This window comes from Lemur catta, chromosome 2, assembly GCF_020740605.2.
Source record: "Lemur catta isolate mLemCat1 chromosome 2, mLemCat1.pri, whole genome shotgun sequence".
Taxonomy (NCBI): Eukaryota; Metazoa; Chordata; class Mammalia; order Primates; family Lemuridae; genus Lemur; species Lemur catta.
This window is the reverse complement of record NC_059129.1, coordinates 128758612-128773857: the sequence shown is the minus strand read 5'-3', so window position 1 is coordinate 128773857 and position 15246 is coordinate 128758612. Positions and strand designations below refer to the sequence as shown.

Below are 15246 nucleotides of genomic sequence, written 5' to 3'. Positions count from 1 at the left end.
TATGTATCTTAAATCAAGTACAAATGGTTCCAAACATTAAATAATGTTGAAAAGACAAGCTTTCCGGTTTAAACTGAAGTAAATATTTCTGATTTTGAGATAGGGACTCACTGAAGCCAAAGCTTTCTTGATTACTTCTACTATTTGGTTTCCTGCCTTCACTGTTCCTAAATCCCAAAAGCAAGTCATCCAGTAATATAACAGGAAATATGAGTCTGAACAATCTTAATATTCGTTTTTACCATCCTTTGTGAAATAGTTCTTTGTATACAGCAAGGGAAAACTTAGTTTCCTACCAGTGGAACCTTCTCAGGAAAACTCTTACCACTGAAAAGAATAAACTCAGCGTTTCAAAATTGAGTTTAACCAGGCCACTTTTCTACTTATAGCAAATTAAACCATGTAATTCCTAAAAAGGCGTGAAGAGGTTTCAAAGAAATATTTGAGGACATCTGTAAAAAACAACTACGACAACTATACAAATAAATGAATACACCAATTCCATTCAAGTTATGAAGGTATTTTCCTTTAATTTATCCCAACATTTCACATTCATGAAGTCATTTATTTCAGAGCAAATCTAAGCTTATAATATTAAACTTAAAATATTACAATATTTACAAGACAGGTGGCAAGGGAAACTTGCTGGTATAAAAATAATACAATATTGTATTTTTCTCTTCAATATCTGCCAGTAAAAATGGCAGAACATACAGTTTTGTCTTTCTGAACATCTTAGTTGATTATTGAACATAATGAAGAGCTCCTAATAGGAAACATGCCTTATCCTAAATGTCTCACCATCTACAACTTCAGACCCTCAACATTCTTCTTCAAGTTCAGCAGCTCCTTTTCCTGCCTTCTTTTCTCCAGTTTAAATGCCAGTTTATTAGCTTTCTTCTCCACTCTTCGTTCCTATACAAGAATATACTCATGTTATTCCCATCTTTAAACTGAAACACACTTTTACAAAAGAAAATCCCAATAACTTCCCCTCCACTAGTTCTTTGTAAATCTCACATTTGAAAACTATCATTTTACCTTGCGCTCTTCTTTTATAGCTTGCTTTCTTGCTCTTTTGTCTTCTTTGCTTTCATTTTTAGAACGTGGTTGGGTTGATACCTTAGGCAGATCGCTGCTATTAATCATTTGCATTCGTTCAGCTTGCTTTGCTGTGAGTCCTTTTTTGGGTAAGACATTGAGAGGTATTCCTGTTTTAGAAGATATTCGGATTTGTTTGGGCTGAAATAAAGATAAAATGGCACTAGAGTTATTTCCTATTCCTATTAAAAAATAACTCCTTAATGACACACTGTTGGTGCTTTTCCTAATAGCACTACTGGGCACAAAGGGATAAAGTTACTGTAAGAAAATGTGTGCACTCTATTTTCTGCACTGCATACTTCAAATAGCTCAGCAGACTAGGACTTACCTTTGGTTGATACTTGATAAGCTGTGGATGGTTGTATAAATTTGAGTAGGTACCTAGAAAAAAAAAATCATGAATCAATAAGCATACTTTTAGTTCAGCAAAAATTACTGATTTTCTACTATATACCTGACCTTGGTGTTTTCATAGTACAAAACACTAAAAAGTCTCTCTTATAAATGTTTTATAAGTTGCTTACAACTTAGTAATAGGAATATTACTCTTTCCAAATCATCTTCATAAATTCCTTAAAAGCTTAACTTCTACTTATATATGCACTTTATCAAAGTTGATATACTTCATACTTTAACATACTTTAAAGTGACCACTAATACACTTACTACAAATGGATTCACAATCCCACTTTTCTTTGGCTTCTTCAAGAACTACAGTAACAACCTCTTCCTCCTCAGACTCGTTGAGCTCATTCATTGGCAGGTCTTGATCCTCGAAAGGTTCAAGAGTATTCAATTTTACACAACTTTGGTTGAGTTTTTAAAAATGAAGACAGAGGATGGGGGGAAAAAACACCCATTATTACACAATATGTCACTAAAAGTGCACTTAAAGAGCTATGGAAACAGCAATTTTTATAATCCACATAATTCTGTGCCCCTGTCTTGTCATTTCCCATCAAACTTTGCCCTACCCCGTCTTGCCTCTTCCTTCCAGTGTGTTATGGACATTCACTCTGCTGATAAGTAGGCAAAATTTATCTGTGTCTTTGCAAGGTTATAATACATTAAACAAGATAACAGCTTTCCTAAGAAAACAAGTTTTAAGCCTAGAAAAGCATTAATCCATGGGTCTCTCCAAGAAGTATTCAAATAATTCACTCAAAGTATGTTGTTCCCTGCCCTGCTGTGGGATCTACATATTACGGTGACCATGGAACACCAGACCTTTTAAGTAGATTTAAACACTACATTATAGCTTCTCTTCAGAGAAGTCACTTTGATGTGGGTGCCGACTTGCCAAAATAATTGGCCAGTCAATTCTGCTAATCCAGCTGGAGAGACAAACCCTTATCTTTCCGTAAGATATAAATACCTACTTCTCAGAACACCTGGCATTTCAAAAGATGAAAAGAAAGTGGGTACTTATAAGTCAGAATAATTCTTCAGCCAAAAAGGCTAGCAGCACCATCTTATTCTCCAACTGGAATGTGTCCTCATATTTCCCACTCTAATCCTCAGTTATTCTACCATGACTCTTCTCAAGTAAAAAATACAGGCTGGGTGTGGTGGCTCATGCCTATAATCCCAGCACTTTGGGAGGCTGAGGTAGGAGGATCACTTGAGGCCAGGAGTTCAAGACCAGCCTGAGCAAGAGTGATACCCTGTCTCTGCAAAAAATAGAAAAATTAGCTGGGTGTGTGGTGCATGCCTATAGTCCCAGCTACTTGGGAGGGTAAGTCAGGAGGATCACTTAAGCTCTGGAGTTCAAGGCTACAGTGAGCTATGATCCCACCACTGTACTCCAGGCCTGGACCCTGTCTCAAAAAGAACCAGAAAAAGTGGTGGTTCCCAGTATGTTCCCACTATCACATTCTGCTTCAGAACTCTTAATACCAAAATGTAGGCAAAACAGATGATATATATGCGCACCAATGTTTATGAAAACATGTATCATTTTCTTAATATTGAATCTGACTAGGTAGATATTTTTCCTCAATTCAGTTGTAGAACTATAGACCTTATTTGGAGATTTTAAAAAAAAAAGCAGCTAAATAAGAAAAAGAAAAGTCACTGTACTTCTCTGCCATCTCTTTATAGTAGTCACTCAAAACTTCCTGTAAGCGATTGCTGTCAACTTGAATGGAACCTTCTAATTCAGCATTATCCAGAGCTCCAATTTCATCATCATCATATTGCTCATAAAACTTGAATATGAACAGAGAAAAGATAAAATGAAAAACAAATGTACTCATTAAGACCACAGCATTTAAATGTTTTTACATTAATTTTATTACCACACAATATTTAAGCACTATCATAAGATCACAACTACCATTAAAATATTAGCAGAGATTTATCACCATAGCAATAGCACATGGAAGACGTTTCTGCCCAGTACTTTAACATTTACATTAGACTAAAAATAAGCTTCTATTTAACATGGAAATGAAAGGCAGGTATTCTAATTAGCTCAGAGAACAAAATTCTAGGCAAGTATCCTTACTCCAGAATGTTTTAAAGATACTTTCAAATTCCTTGGTTATACAAACTAAGAGATCTATGTAACTGAGTGGTCTCCTACTAATGTATAAATTTATTCTTGTTTAGATGATATTTACTGCATTATTCAAATTCTGTTAACACTGTTAGGCTTTGTCAAAGAGTAAGGAGTGGGTGACAATATCTCCTCCTAAAGAGTGAGATTATTTGTAGTTAACAGTCTGCATCTCTTGAGAGAAGAGGGAAACTAGTGTTTAGTGAGCAGGTAGCAAAGTGAGAACCTTTATCTTAGATTTATTTTGAAGGAACCATTCCTTCATTTATTAAACAGTTTGCATTCTTACTATTAATATGTGCCAGACACGACTTTCGGGCTTAGAATGTTCAAAACCTCTGCCCTTGGAGAATTCACATTCTATTCAGAGACAAACCTATACACAACGTAATGAAGCAGCACATTAGAGACGATGTCAGGAAGTGTTGAGTGCTACAGAAAAATAGGATAAGTGGGATACAGAACCTGCATAGACAAGCTACCGAACAGCTTCATAAGCCCTGGAGTGAGTCTGCCAAAACAGCACCAGGCTGTTACAATTCAGGCTTCCAAAGCACCCTACTCTCTATTTCCATTCTGTTTGTTAGTGTTGGTTATGTCTGAAAACTCCAGATATGAGAAACTGAAAGAAATGGAATTTTGTTTACACTCAGGCCATTGTTTTAGGAAAACAGCATGACTTTGAGGACTGCAGTTAGAGAAATTCAGAATCAAGAACTCAAAGAGGAAAGGCAGATTTTGATCAGCTAATTGCTTTGACCCTTAAAATTCTTTCCAGAATCAAAACTGGGTGGTTTTATGCTCTATTTTAATAAGGAGACAGACTGTTCCTAATACTGAAAATTTTAGCTTTTGGTCACAATCTACTTTTTTTTTTTTTAATAAAATTTACCAGCAGACAGTATTAAAATGTCCCTTATTTTGGGATCTTACCTTCTCAAACCTCTCATCGTGCAGGGTCAGCTGTTCATTTCTCCTCATGACTGAGGAAGTCATAGAATATTCCGTGAAGCGACTTTTCGTTTCCTCGTCCCAGAACAAGTGATTTTCTAGACCTCCATGAGATTTTCCGGGGGCAAACATACCATTGTCATTTGATAATGGGCCCAAAGAGTCACAGTCATCATCATCACTGCCTCTTCTGTTCTCATCATCCACATCTTCCCACTCATCCTCATCCTCAGATTTCCTAAAGTCAAACAGTAATAAATTACCTGTCAAAACAATTTAAAAAATAACAGAACGAAACAACTTTACATAAAACCAGAATGTGTTTCAGGAATGGTTCCTGTTTAGGCAGGAATAGTGAAGCTATCTGGTATGGTTAGAAAAGCAATGAAGTGGCCATCAGGACCCTAGGACATTCGCCCCTATCAACAACTCAAAGACCTCGTGTCTCATATTTTCTGCTCTGAAATAACAAAGGTTTCAGATTAAATGTTCTCAAAAATCTCTTCCAACTGTAATATTCTATGGCTACCATCCCACTGAAGAATTAACAGGTCATCTCTGCTTCGAAACAAACCACACATACTGTACATCCATTCCTTCTTCCTCTCTTGTTGGCTTATTGGCCTGAAGAATAAAGTCATCCTCAAGCAGATTATCTGGATTATCAAAGTCAAAATCATCATCAAGAGCCGCAACTATGTCAGGATCAAAATCCAGTCGAGGTCCTAGAAGGAAAATAAAAATTGAGCAATAATTCTCAAGAAAGCACAATTCATTCACCTAACAATCTGAGTGTCTATAATATGCCAAATTCTTAACAATCTGAGTGTCATTAATATGCCAAATTCTACTTATATATTGAGGATAAAAGCATGATTAAGAACTGTAAGAAGTTCAGTTTAGTGAAGAATAGACTTAAAGTAATTAACTTTTACTAATTTCAAGTTAAAAAAAAATCTCTTTCCTTTAATATCCACTGGTAAAAATACTCTTCTATTACAGATCTGTAATACTAAGCTTTGTCTATTTAGAAAAATTCAAAGCTTTCACCTGCAGGGAAGAACTGGGATTTAAGTTCATCTGTTAGAAATAACTCAAATATTTGCAGACTGTTACCCTTGTAGTTTTTTCTGACTATGAGATTTTAATAAATCCTTACCTGTTCCTTTAGCTATATTCTTCCAACTGTAAAAATTCTAGAGTTAAAGAAAAACGTTCAAGTTCAAGCTTAAAATCTGATGTGGCCTCTGACACCCTTCGCGTGGCCATTGCTTAACTCTCTGGCCTCATTTCTTTTTAATCCATATCCTTCCTTGTGGGTTTGCTAAATTATATGCAGTTATGCATAGTCATGTTCTTTTGCTTTTGCACAGTCCTCTGTTTGAAATATTCTCACTTCCCCACATCTCACTCCTCCTTCCACCTGCCTAACTTCTACTCAAGAAATCAGCCTGGACATCACTTCCTTTAGGAAGCCATGCCCAACTCCCTCAGGCTGGGTTGGGTGCCCCTCAACCTAGTAGTGTTTATCCACCTGTGCTATAATTGTAATTTCCCATTTATTGTCTATCTTTTCCAAATGAGGTAAATTCCTTGAGATTAGGGACTATGCTTTATTCTGGCTTAACCCCAAGACTCTTCCACATGGTGGCAACTCAAAAGTCTGTAGCATGAAACAACGTATGAACGCCACAGGGCAAGCAGTCAATAATTAACGCAATTTAGGAGAAACCAAACACCACTTCTGTGGACTTTTGTGTTTCTTCTAAATAGTGTACGAAAAAAAATTTTTCAGTGTACCTGAAGCAGATGATAAAATGAACTTCTATAAAATACTTATATACTCTTAGGAGAAATTTTGAAAAACAACAGATTATTTTCAAAATTACACTATTTAAATAACGAATACATTATTATCCTTGTGAGAGGTCAGGTGAACGTTAAAATTCCCCTACTAGATCACCAATAAGAGTTTCTTGACTTTCCTCTCCAAACAGAACTCTAAAGATGTCAGGATTTGATGGCAGTAGTACAGGAGGACAAGGTCACATTCATTCCTTCCTAATAATCTCTAATCTGAATTCCACACATACCTCAATTGTTTCAACACTTTATAACGTACAGAAAAATTCTACATCATTACTCTACATTTCTTTTTGCAAAGCACAGATTTATCCACATGAAAAGTTAAAGAAACTAAACACACCTGAAACTGGAGCTGCTTTATTTAATAATCCAACATCTTCTTCAAACTCTGACGCAAACACTGATGAAGGCAACTTAATTCCAGTGCTCTTGGAAAAAAGCAATTACACAATGATTAGACTTATTTGGAAATACATGTGAACTACTGTACTGGATTAAAAGTGTTCCCTGAAAAACCACTCAGAACTTCAGACTGTGGCTCTATAGTTGAGTCATACTGGATCAGGGTGGTCCCTTGTAAGAATGCCATGTGAGGACACAGAAATGCATGGGAAAAATGCCATGTGAAGAAAAAGGTAGACTGGAGTGATGTACCTATAAGCCAAGGAAATCCAAGGATTGACTGCCAGCAACCTCCAGAAGCTAGCAATGAGGAATCCAACAGATTCTCCCAAGAAAACACCCTGCTGATATCTTGACTTTGGAACTTCTGGCCTCCAGAACTGTGATACCATAAATTTGTGGTTTTTTTTTTTTTTTTTTTTTTTTTTAAACATAGTTTCTTCTGCTCTTCATGAGGTTGACTGAGGTCACTCAATGTTACTCAGCTGAGAAGCCGACAGATGGGCTACTCTGGAGGTTCCAAGATGGAGTCTATAACATGTCTGGTATCTTGGTAGGGATGGCTCAGAGGCTGGGTTCAACTAGGGCTGCTCACCTAACTACCTATCCATGGCCTCTGCAGCATGTGGTCCCTCAGTTGTCACCCTTCTTACATGGTGGCTGGCTTCCCCCAGAGTGAGTGTTCCAAGAGAACCAGGTAAAAGCTACATGGCCTTTTCTGACCCAACTTTGGAAGGCACCCAGCTTCACTCCCACTACATTCTATTAGTTACAGGCAAATCATAAAGCCAGCGCAAGATTCAAGAGGAAAGGAATTAGCTCTACATCTTGACAGGGGAGTGGAAAGGTCATATTGTAGAACATGTGGGCCGGAGGTATTATTGTGGGCATATTTGGAAAATATAATTTTCCATACCCACCATTCCCCTCTGTCTTATTACCCAAGTGCTGAACTTTAGAAAGGCAGGAAGAGCCACATAAATGAGTAAAAATCACAGCAGGAGCAAAGTATGCAAGCAGTGAGTCTAAATGATTAACCACCCTCATATGGAAACTAGATTTTCCATACCCTAGAAATAGTTCTTCCTAACTCTCGTACCATCATTGGAAGGTAAAGCTTGTTCATTTTTACCTATAACAGAGAAATTTTTTTTGGACATTGCATTGAAACAAAAATAGGTTTTTTTGCTAGACTTCTAGGCTGCAGGGGTGATGTACACGGTCAGGTTTTCTCCTGCAGCTTACTTTCTGTTCATGACTACTTTGAGGGCACATGACTTCCACATCTCTCCTGCAGATCACACCCTGAAGCCCAGAGTATAGCCAAAGCCCCTCCCTACTCACAGATGAGGCTCATTTTCTCCCTCTGACAATACCTCTCATTTTTCTCCTTTTCAAGGTCTAAAGGACATTTGTAGAATGAGATTTCTTTGAGATGGGGTCTCACTGTTGTCTAGGGTGCAGTGAAGTGGCACAATCATAGTTCACTGCAGCCTCAAACTCCTGAGCTCAAGCAATCCTCCTGCCTCAGCCTGCGAAGTAGCTAGTACTACAAGACTCACATCACTATGCCCAGGTAAATTTTTTTTTAAATTTTTTGTAGAAACAGGGTCTTGCTACATTGCCCAGGCTGATCTTGAACTCCTGGCCTAAAGCAAACCTCCTTCCTTGGCCTCCCAAATTGTTGGGATTACAGGCATGAGCCACTGCACGTGGCCTAAATTTCTGTTGTTTTAAGTTACCCAGTTTGTGGTAATTAGTAATCACAGTCCTCGGAAACTGTTACAACTCATTCTGTGTTCTCTCACCTCTGCTCTAGGTTATATATTTAAAACATGTAAATCCCATCATCACCTCAAAAGCAACCTCCCTACATTACTTCACAATGCTTTCTCTAGTACATTATTCCATTTAATCGTCAAATCCTGTGAGGTATCAGCATGTCTCAGTTAAAGAGAACAAAAGCTAAGAAAGGTTAAATGGCATGCCTGCCTGAGACTGGTCATTACATGGGGTCATGGGATTCAAATCTAGGTCTTATAATTTCATTTGCCTGAAGCTTCAAAAACAAAGTTAAGGCCAGGTGCGGTGGCTCACGCCTGTAATCCTAGCACTCTGGGAGGCCAAGGCAGGTGGATCGCTGGAGGTCAGGAGTTCGAGACCAGCCTGAGCAAGAGTGAGACCCCCGTCTCTACCAAAAATAGAAAGAAATGATTTGGACAGCTAAAAATCTATATAGAAAAAATTAGCCGGGCATGGTGGCGCATGCCTGTAGTCCCAGCTACTGGGGAGGCTGAGGCAGTAGGATCGCCTAAGCCCAGGAGTTTGAGGTTGCTGTGAGCTAGGCTGACGCCACAGCACTCACTCTAGCCTGGGCAACAAAGCAAGACTCTGTCTCAAAAAAAAAAACCAAAAAAAAAAAAAACCAAAGTTAATTTTTTTCATCTTAAACTAGAGATAATGTCCTAACCTCTAGTAATGACACAGCTTTCTTTGAGTCAGGTGCCTTAAATCCTACGGTGGTTATAAATTATTTTTCTCTGTCCCTATGTTCCTTTGAATTCTGTTGTTTGTATACAATGATTTCACTCCCTTCCTTTGGGTACCACCCTATTTTGGTTAACCAAGCAACTGTTCAGCTAGTCTATACCTAATACAACCTTCATACTCACTGCCAGATTAAACATCCTTAATATTTTTATCACGTAACCTTCCTGAATTTAAAATAGGTCTCAATTTTTCACTCTGTACATAAGCTCCTGGTTTTCAAGGCCCTGTAAAATCAAGGTCTACTCTGTATGTCCAAATTTCTCCCTGTTACTCATTAGACCATGCAAATCAAGTCCAGTTCCTGTCATGTGATACTTCAAAATAACGTATTGAGCGCGCACATGCCAGACGCTGTGATCCACAATACTAGTTTACATCTCTGCTTCCTGACTGAAATAATCTTCTCCCTTCAGTACCACCCACCCTCAGTGGCCAGGTCAGTTCCTACCCTCCTGCATAAGGCCCTTCCTGATTACTGTCCTAGAACCTTCCTTCGTGTGAACTCTCCACATTCTTAACACCCTGTGATCTACTTAAACGCCTGCTAGCCTATGTTCTCTGGTCCTTATGCTTTAGTTTCCTTTCCTTGACCAGTAATAACGTGAGGGTAACCGCCACGCATCATCTGTCTCCGTATCTCTCTACCCACTCTGCCCTCAGTCCACTAGTACGCATAAAGCTGGGACGTACATCCTCACTGGCTCACTAGTGTGAGCACCCTGAATTAAAAGGCTCTGAGGAGCACAAGTAAAGGCTACATACAGCAGTGCACACACAGCAAAATGTTATGGCTTCCAAAATAAGTTTCTCAGTAGCATAAACATGAGCAAAGATCTGTTCTTCTCCTGTAGTTTTTTTTTTTTTTAGAAAACAGCTTTACTGAGATATAACTCACATACTATACAATTCACCTATTTAAAGTATACAATTTTAGAAAAGAAAAGTCGACCAAAAAAAAGTGTACAATCTAATGGGTTTTATATATTACACTATTAATTCTTTAGAATTGTGCTAAAATCTACATAGTCTTTAGGTTTTAAAGGTACTCTGTGATTACCCATAGAAGTTTAAGGTTAAAAAAGGGGGAAGAGGTCAGCCTATGTTTGATGAATTTACCACCTTTGGGAGAATTTGTCAAATCTTGAAAAGCAGTCAAAGAATCACACACACGATTAGAGTTTATATAATGATTTCTTTTTAGAGTACTGCTTTTTCATTTGTTGCAGTAGTTCTCAACTATAGTGAGTTTGCCCAGCCACGTTCTGCTATGGCAGCACCGGTATGTGAAAGTTAGGGCCTGCCCAAGCATTAATCATTTCTATACTGCCTTTCTATACTGCCTTACACTCTTTCTAGGGGTTATTCAATATTTCTAGTCTATTCAAATTCAGAGGTTTGTTACAAATTAAAGTCAAAAAAAGTACATGGGATTAATCCCTATTTTTTCATAGTGCTACAGAAAACCTATGGCCTTTTTTTTTAAAATATAATTCACCTGTCCTTGTAAACATCACTGAAGTATCCATTTAAGAGCTTTATTCTGTTAAAAAGCCAATTAGTGATTACTTTTACTCAAAATGAGTTAGAGATTAAAAGCTAGCCTTTTTCCTGGTCAATACAATTCAGCCAGGTTAAGACTTTCTTAAAACTTTTCTCCCTAAGATAAAGTTGAGCCACTACTGGACTCCCCCTCTCCATCAATGGGTTCTTGAAGGAAGTGAGCCAATAAGATAAGAACCTTACTACTAATAACCTTGGGGAAGGGGGAATAGAGAAGTTGGTTATATTAAATATTATGACAGAGGTATGGTGGTGGGATCTGGGGCCTTACAAAACCTAGTTTGTGAATGAATAGCTACAGTTACTACCTCTTCCTTAGGGATGATACCCTGAAACCTAACCCTCTGACTCTCCTTAAGCAACAATCTATGAACTAGAAAGGCTATAATCATATCTTCCCTGAAGAAAGGAATGCCTAGACCATGACATAATTAGAGAATGAAGAGCAGGGGAAACTGGTGCCCTTTTTGTCTCTTCCCTTTTGTCCATAAACCTAATGAATGTCTCCTTTTTTAAAGTGCTAGGTGATATAGAAGTTTCCCACAGGGAAATGTACTCTACATTACATTAAAAATAATAGAAACATACAACATGGGCATCCTTAATATAAACGGGGGGGAAAAAAAACAGACATGTCATATAAATATGTGCTTTCATTTGTACTTAAAAGTATTAAAGCATACTGCATTTTTGTTTATAGGAGTAACAGGAATTTCATTACAGTCTATTTGTCCTCTCTTATGGTTAGCTGCAGCTTTAATAAAAATGTTAAAGATCTGGACATTCCCCAAAAGTACTATCTTAGAACAGAGTTTGTGATCATGAAACAATTAAGTTGTTAACATGTAGAATGTTGGCTCCTTTCTTCTTACTGAAAAGTGTTGCCTGACATGGCCACATCTATCAAAAGTTCTAGACCTGTCAAAAGTCTGTTATTTTTGACACCTGCCACTAGAGATGAGATGGCTTACTCTCTCCTGATGATATGTATGTACATATACAATTTTAAGTGGAGGTATGGCCTATCTTTGTGGTCTTTATACGGACATCAGTTCTTGCCCCAAACTGTTACCCCAAATGATGGTTTCTTCACTCACCCACACACACTCTCTCTCATACTTAAATATTTATGCCAAAAACCCTTACTGGAATTACTAAAGTCTCTTCTTTCTCATCTCTCTTGCTGTGTGCACTGAAGGTACTTGAGGGAATAAGCTCAGAAGGCCCAGATGGTTCCTTCAGGTGCTGCAGGTAGTCATAGTCATCGTCAAAGAACACTCCGTATTTCCTCTGTTCTGCTCGCCTTTCTTCATCGTTTATCTTGGATAACAAACAAAATGGAATTAGCACTTCTTCCAGTGATAAGGCACAGGAACCTTATAATGAGCACAGCTTTCTGAATAGGAGGCAGCTGGCACATGAACATTTTGGCTGAAAGGAACAAGACAAAGAATTCCTGACAAACACAGAGCTTCTAAACCAGAGTGCTACATAATATTAAAATGCAATGAAAACAATTCCTCCATCCACTAGACATTTCTGTGCAACGATTCGAGTCAAGAAACACACACACACACATTGTTTTTATCATGTATTTGGAGGGTTAGAAGACAAAACTGGGGGGGCCTTGAAAGTTAAGTACAACTTCTTATATTTATAGGCAAGGAAACTTTTCAGTATGCAACACAACTGGCTTTACTGAAAAGGTAAGCATGGCCATCGTCCCCCAACACTTCCTTTCATCTTATCCACACCTAACGAGGATAAGCCTAAATAACAATAATCAAATCAACCCTTTTAAGACTCCCTTGCATTTTCTAAAGCTAACTCACGAGCTCATGTTTTACATCTCAGGAGATGACTGACCAGGAGGCAAAATACAGTTTGTGGTTATGCAATGGCAGGACCTTAGGGAAAGAAGAAATTAAGCATATGCTTGTGCTCTAATTATCACGCAGCACTGTAGCTGCTGGTTTAGTAAATATTTACCATTACTCTACAAGATTTGTTCATTTAAATGTCTTAAATAATCCTCCCAATCAAAACAAATATGCACGATGTAAAAATCAGCACAGGTACTGAAAACTAAGTCATAGATTACTTCCCAGAAGGCCAGTTATCTGAGAATAACAGTTGGCTAGCAATTTACTTAAAATTGCTAACAGTCCACCTACAAATTTAATGGCTAAAGAACAGGACCTACTTTCTGTGTGGGCAACAGAACCCGCTGAGGTGCAGTCTCATCTGCTGCTAAAGGATCTCGTTGGCTCCGGTGGACCAAGTGAAAAGACACAGCTTTCTTCTTCTCTATAAAGGGCTTTTTCTTCCTGTGAGGCTTCAAAGGAACAGAGTCAGAACAAATCATTAAAAACCAGAAACAACAACAAAAAACCCCCAGTGAATACCACAGTCCATCTTCAGTAAGTTATGTGAAGGATCAACAGATTTTTTAAATCTACGCTTCTAGGGCAGGTAACATCAGCTGTGTTCTGCAGAATCCATACTTAATCTTCCTTCAACAAACATTTGTTGAGCACCTACTCTGTGCCAGAACTTGTTATGGAAGTTGGGAATACAACTGAGGAAAAGTCAGATAAAAATCCCTGTTCTTAGCAAGAAAATCAACGAAATAGTGATTTCAGGTGAAGAAAACACATTCGCAAGGTGATGCGCAAAAGACTTAAGAGTTTAGATTGGTCGCTCAGGGAGGGTCCATGGGGGGTGGAACCAGAATGACAAGGTACTTGACACAAGAAAATATGGAGTAGACAGTTCCAAACAGGGCAAACACTTCATCTACCAACGAGTAAATAAAACCAAGACACAAACAAAGTTTCTTAAGATTTATCATCGCTTTCTATTCTTATTTCGCTATTCAATCTTGGTTTTCTAAACTGAGAAGAAACCAACTAAGGGGCCTTACTTTGGGCGCAATCTTAGACTCTCCCACAAGTTCCTTTTCCCCTGAGCAAACAGACAAGTGGACACCTACCTGCCACCCCGACGCTTGGAGAGACCAGCAACTCCCCCTCTGCCTGACCCCATGGAGCACAAACAGTGTGGCGCGTCTGAGTCCGGTGTCACAGATTTTTAGTTAACTGCAGGCGCTCAGAGCTGCAGGGCCCCAGGGGCTTCAGAGAGAGGCCATCCTCTTCGGGCCTCTCCCCAGGGAAGCTCAGCCGTGGGAACTACAACTTGCAAAGTGTGCTCGGAGTGGTGACAGTGACCTATTCCGGGGTACGGGGCCGCAAGCAGTCTCTGGCATCACCTACAGCCAGGCTGCAGCAGCCACTGACATTACCGGAACCTGCCTGTCTTCTACAAAAGCACAGCGCCCCGCCGGCAAGACGCCGGAAGCTTGCTTACCATGCTGCAGCCGCGCGGCGCTCACCTCCAAAAGGAACTGCGACTACCCCCTGCAAGTCCGGGAAGAGACCAAGACGCTGCTCACCGACAGCTCTTTAGGCCTCGCCACACGTGCAACCCCAGGAGCCGGGCGGTCGCGTCACGCAACAGGGCGTGGAAATGAACCAATCGCCGACGAGCTGACGGGTCGCTGCCGGAAGTTCCGGGTAGCTTGCTGCGTCTCTACGATCGCGAGAAGCTACCGGGAGGTGGGGCTAGCCCAGTTCCCACCCCCAGGCGGGCGGTGCTTTTCCGGCCTGAGTTGTCCCGTTGGGGAAAGAGAGTCTTGGGGTGCTTTTGCGTTGAGGCGCAAAATGGGAGTTGCTGCTTGTGGACGAATCTCCTTTTATATCCCCTCTGCTGAGACCGAGGGGATGAATATAGCGTCCACATTGACTTGTGTCCCTTACCTATTCCCCACAGTAACAAAAAACCGTGTCCACAGAAGGGAAGGGGCCACCCTCCTGGGTCATCAAGGTTTCACGTTCCCTCTCTTCTGGGTGGGGCCGGGGCCGGTTGCCTTAGCAACGGGGGACCGGGGTCTTGCTGTTGTATCCTGCACCAGACTTAATCAGGTCTTTATGTTTCCACCGCTTAATTAATTGCCTTCATCTGTCCTGTTAAAAAAAAACCCGGAAACTCTGTTGGCTGTAGAGGCATTTGAACTAATAAAATATATTCGGAATCTCTGGTGTTTGCATACCTTATCTTAGATGGGCACGAATGTTAATTCTCTTCCAAGGCGTTCCTCAGTTGTTTTAACGTGGTTTAAGCAAATAGGCAATAAGCATACCTTCTTAAGAAGATTTCAGGCAGGTGCTGGCGCACTCGCATAGCTTTTGGGGGGGGCA

At 39.6% G+C, this 15246-nt stretch overlaps 1 protein-coding gene across 2 annotated transcripts; it reads right to left on the bottom strand.

Moving 5' to 3' along the window:
* Positions 1–504: 504 nt before the first annotated feature.
* Positions 505–14558, bottom strand: LTV1 (LTV1 ribosome biogenesis factor). Of its 2 annotated transcripts, none has more exons than XM_045544497.1 (11): positions 14357–14558; positions 13194–13325; positions 12137–12310; positions 6819–6906; positions 5196–5337; positions 4595–4850; positions 3184–3311; positions 1771–1910; positions 1433–1485; positions 1042–1242; positions 505–915 (listed from the first exon to the last, which is right to left on the bottom strand). In XM_045544497.1, exons 1-11 carry the CDS (start codon positions 14357–14359, stop codon positions 805–807), a joined length of 1428 nt encoding a protein of 475 aa, XP_045400453.1. In that variant the 5' UTR covers positions 14360–14558; the 3' UTR covers positions 505–804. The 2 variants fall into 2 exon arrangements, with proteins under 2 accessions (XP_045400453.1, XP_045400454.1); XM_045544498.1 differs by having other exon boundaries at positions 14382–14504.
* Between the last annotated feature and the right edge of the window lie 688 nt (positions 14559–15246).